The 1,929-nt window shown below is 36.4% G+C and overlaps 1 protein-coding gene across 2 annotated transcripts in view; it reads left to right on the top strand.

The window, feature by feature from the left end:
- Positions 1-1,720, top strand: part of LOC106883431 (SID1 transmembrane family member 1) — a 39,359-nt gene extending 37,639 nt beyond the window's left edge. For both annotated transcript variants that reach the window (XM_014934440.2, XM_014934441.2), the window contains one exon: positions 1,567-1,720. In XM_014934440.2, coding sequence (XP_014789926.1) covers positions 1,567-1,629 — 63 coding nt within the window. In that variant the 3' untranslated portion in view covers positions 1,630-1,720. The remainder of the gene's footprint in view (positions 1-1,566) is intronic.
- Positions 1,721-1,929: the final 209 nt, after the last annotated feature.

The raw sequence follows: 1,929 nt of genomic DNA, 5'->3' as shown, positions 1-1,929 counted from the left end.
TCCCTAACCCTAACCCTAATTGACTTGCTCCTTCCCTCAAGAACCAGGCCTTATGCCTATAATAGAAAGGTTTATTAGCTACTGCCAATATGCTTCAGCCATTTTTTGACAAGGAAATAATAATTTTATCACCGCCAGAATCGTTTGTTTACGTAGTCAGCACTTACTGTATTCGGCTGAATGGACGTCAGTCATTGGTTGAAATTACAGAAATACGACAACTTTAACATGAAATAAATTGCAATATAATAATTTTTCTTAAGAAGACTAAGAGAAAAAGATGTTTTATATGACACATTCTACCAGTGTCCCAAGTTTCAAAGTGTTTCGTTAAGAAAATACTAGTGCCCCCGTTTTGAACTAGATCCGATATATGTATCTTTATATATTATTGAAAATGAAAAAAAGACTGTTGTGTATATATCAGCATCATCGTTTAACATCTGCTTTCCATGCTAGCATGGGTTGGACAGTTTTACCGAGAGCTGGCCAGCCAGTAGGCTACACCAGGTTTCAGTCTGATCTGGCAAGGTTTCTACTGCTGGATGCCCTTCCTAACGCTAACCACTCTGAGAGTGTAGTGGGTGCTTTTTATGTGCCATCGGCATAGGAGCCAGTCAGGGTGCACTGGCATCGACCACGTTCACATGGCGATTTTTACATGCTGCTGGCACATAAATATATATATATATATATCTTTTATCATTAATCTTTTATCATTAATCTTTTATCATTAATCTTTTACTTGCTTCAGTCTTTGGAATATGGCCATGCTGGGACACTACCTTAAAAGGTTTAATGAAATAATTGACCCAAGTGCTTATTTTTTTCCTTTAAAGCCAGGCACTTACTTTGTTGGTCTCTTTTGCTGAATTGCTATGTTACAGGGACAAATCACTCAATCCATCAATCAATCAATCAATCAGGCAATTTAATACACAACCAAAAGAGCTACTATTAGCTTCATGTTTTTATGATACTTTAACCAGGCATATTTATAAAATATGTCCTGTATCTCCAAACAATCTTTCAGGCTTGTTTATGGTTATGTGCAGACCCTTCTGAAGTTCCAAGTATTATGCATACAAAATCTCCTGAAACTGTCATGGTTTTAGGGGTTGTCAGCAATGAAGGACATGTGATGCCTCCTTACTTCTTTCCATAAGGCCTTAGAGTTAACTCTGCTGCCTACATTGAGGTCCTGGAAATAATAATTGTTAAGCCCTAGATAGACAGTGTATGCAATGGAAGGCCATATGTGTTTCAGTAAGACTCTGCACTATTAGCACACATGGCTCTAGTAACACATGAGCTGACTTCAGAGCTCTCGATGTGACCCCTATGGCTTGCCTGATCCTGCCAAAACTGTCCACTCCATGCCAGCATGAAAAATGGATGTTAATGATGATGATGATATCTGTTTTCTCTTCCAGGTAAAAATGACCATTTCTAATGCAGTTTCCATTTCTCTTATGTGATTACTGTTATTATGTCCAGGATAAATTGAATTAGTTTTTAAACATTTTTTTGATTTATTCAATCTTCTTTATTCTGTCTCCTTTACAGATTCTTCTCACACTTGACGATGATCTCCAACTAATTCGAAGAGATCGTATTCCTGTTTTTTGATACAGTTTCTCCAAAGGATTTTTGTTTTTTTTACCCTGTCTTGGTCCTAGACATTCCCAGTCACAAATGAAGTAAAATTTGGCACCGTTAATTGTGTGATTGTTTATTTTATCATCTGTGATATTCCTTCAAAAATTCAATGAAATAAATATCTCACTACTACAGGTCTGAGAGTAAATCTCGACCATGCTGTCAACCCAGGAAGATTTTATACATTTTTTTCAAGAACAAAAAAAAAAAACAGTGAACTGTCAAATGGCCAAATTAAGACTACAAAAGTTTTTTCCCCACTAAAATGCT

This window comes from Octopus bimaculoides, chromosome 20 (genome assembly GCF_001194135.2).
Source record: "Octopus bimaculoides isolate UCB-OBI-ISO-001 chromosome 20, ASM119413v2, whole genome shotgun sequence".
NCBI classification, from domain to species: Eukaryota; Metazoa; Mollusca; class Cephalopoda; order Octopoda; family Octopodidae; genus Octopus; species Octopus bimaculoides.
This window is presented reverse-complemented; position numbering and strand designations above follow the sequence as displayed.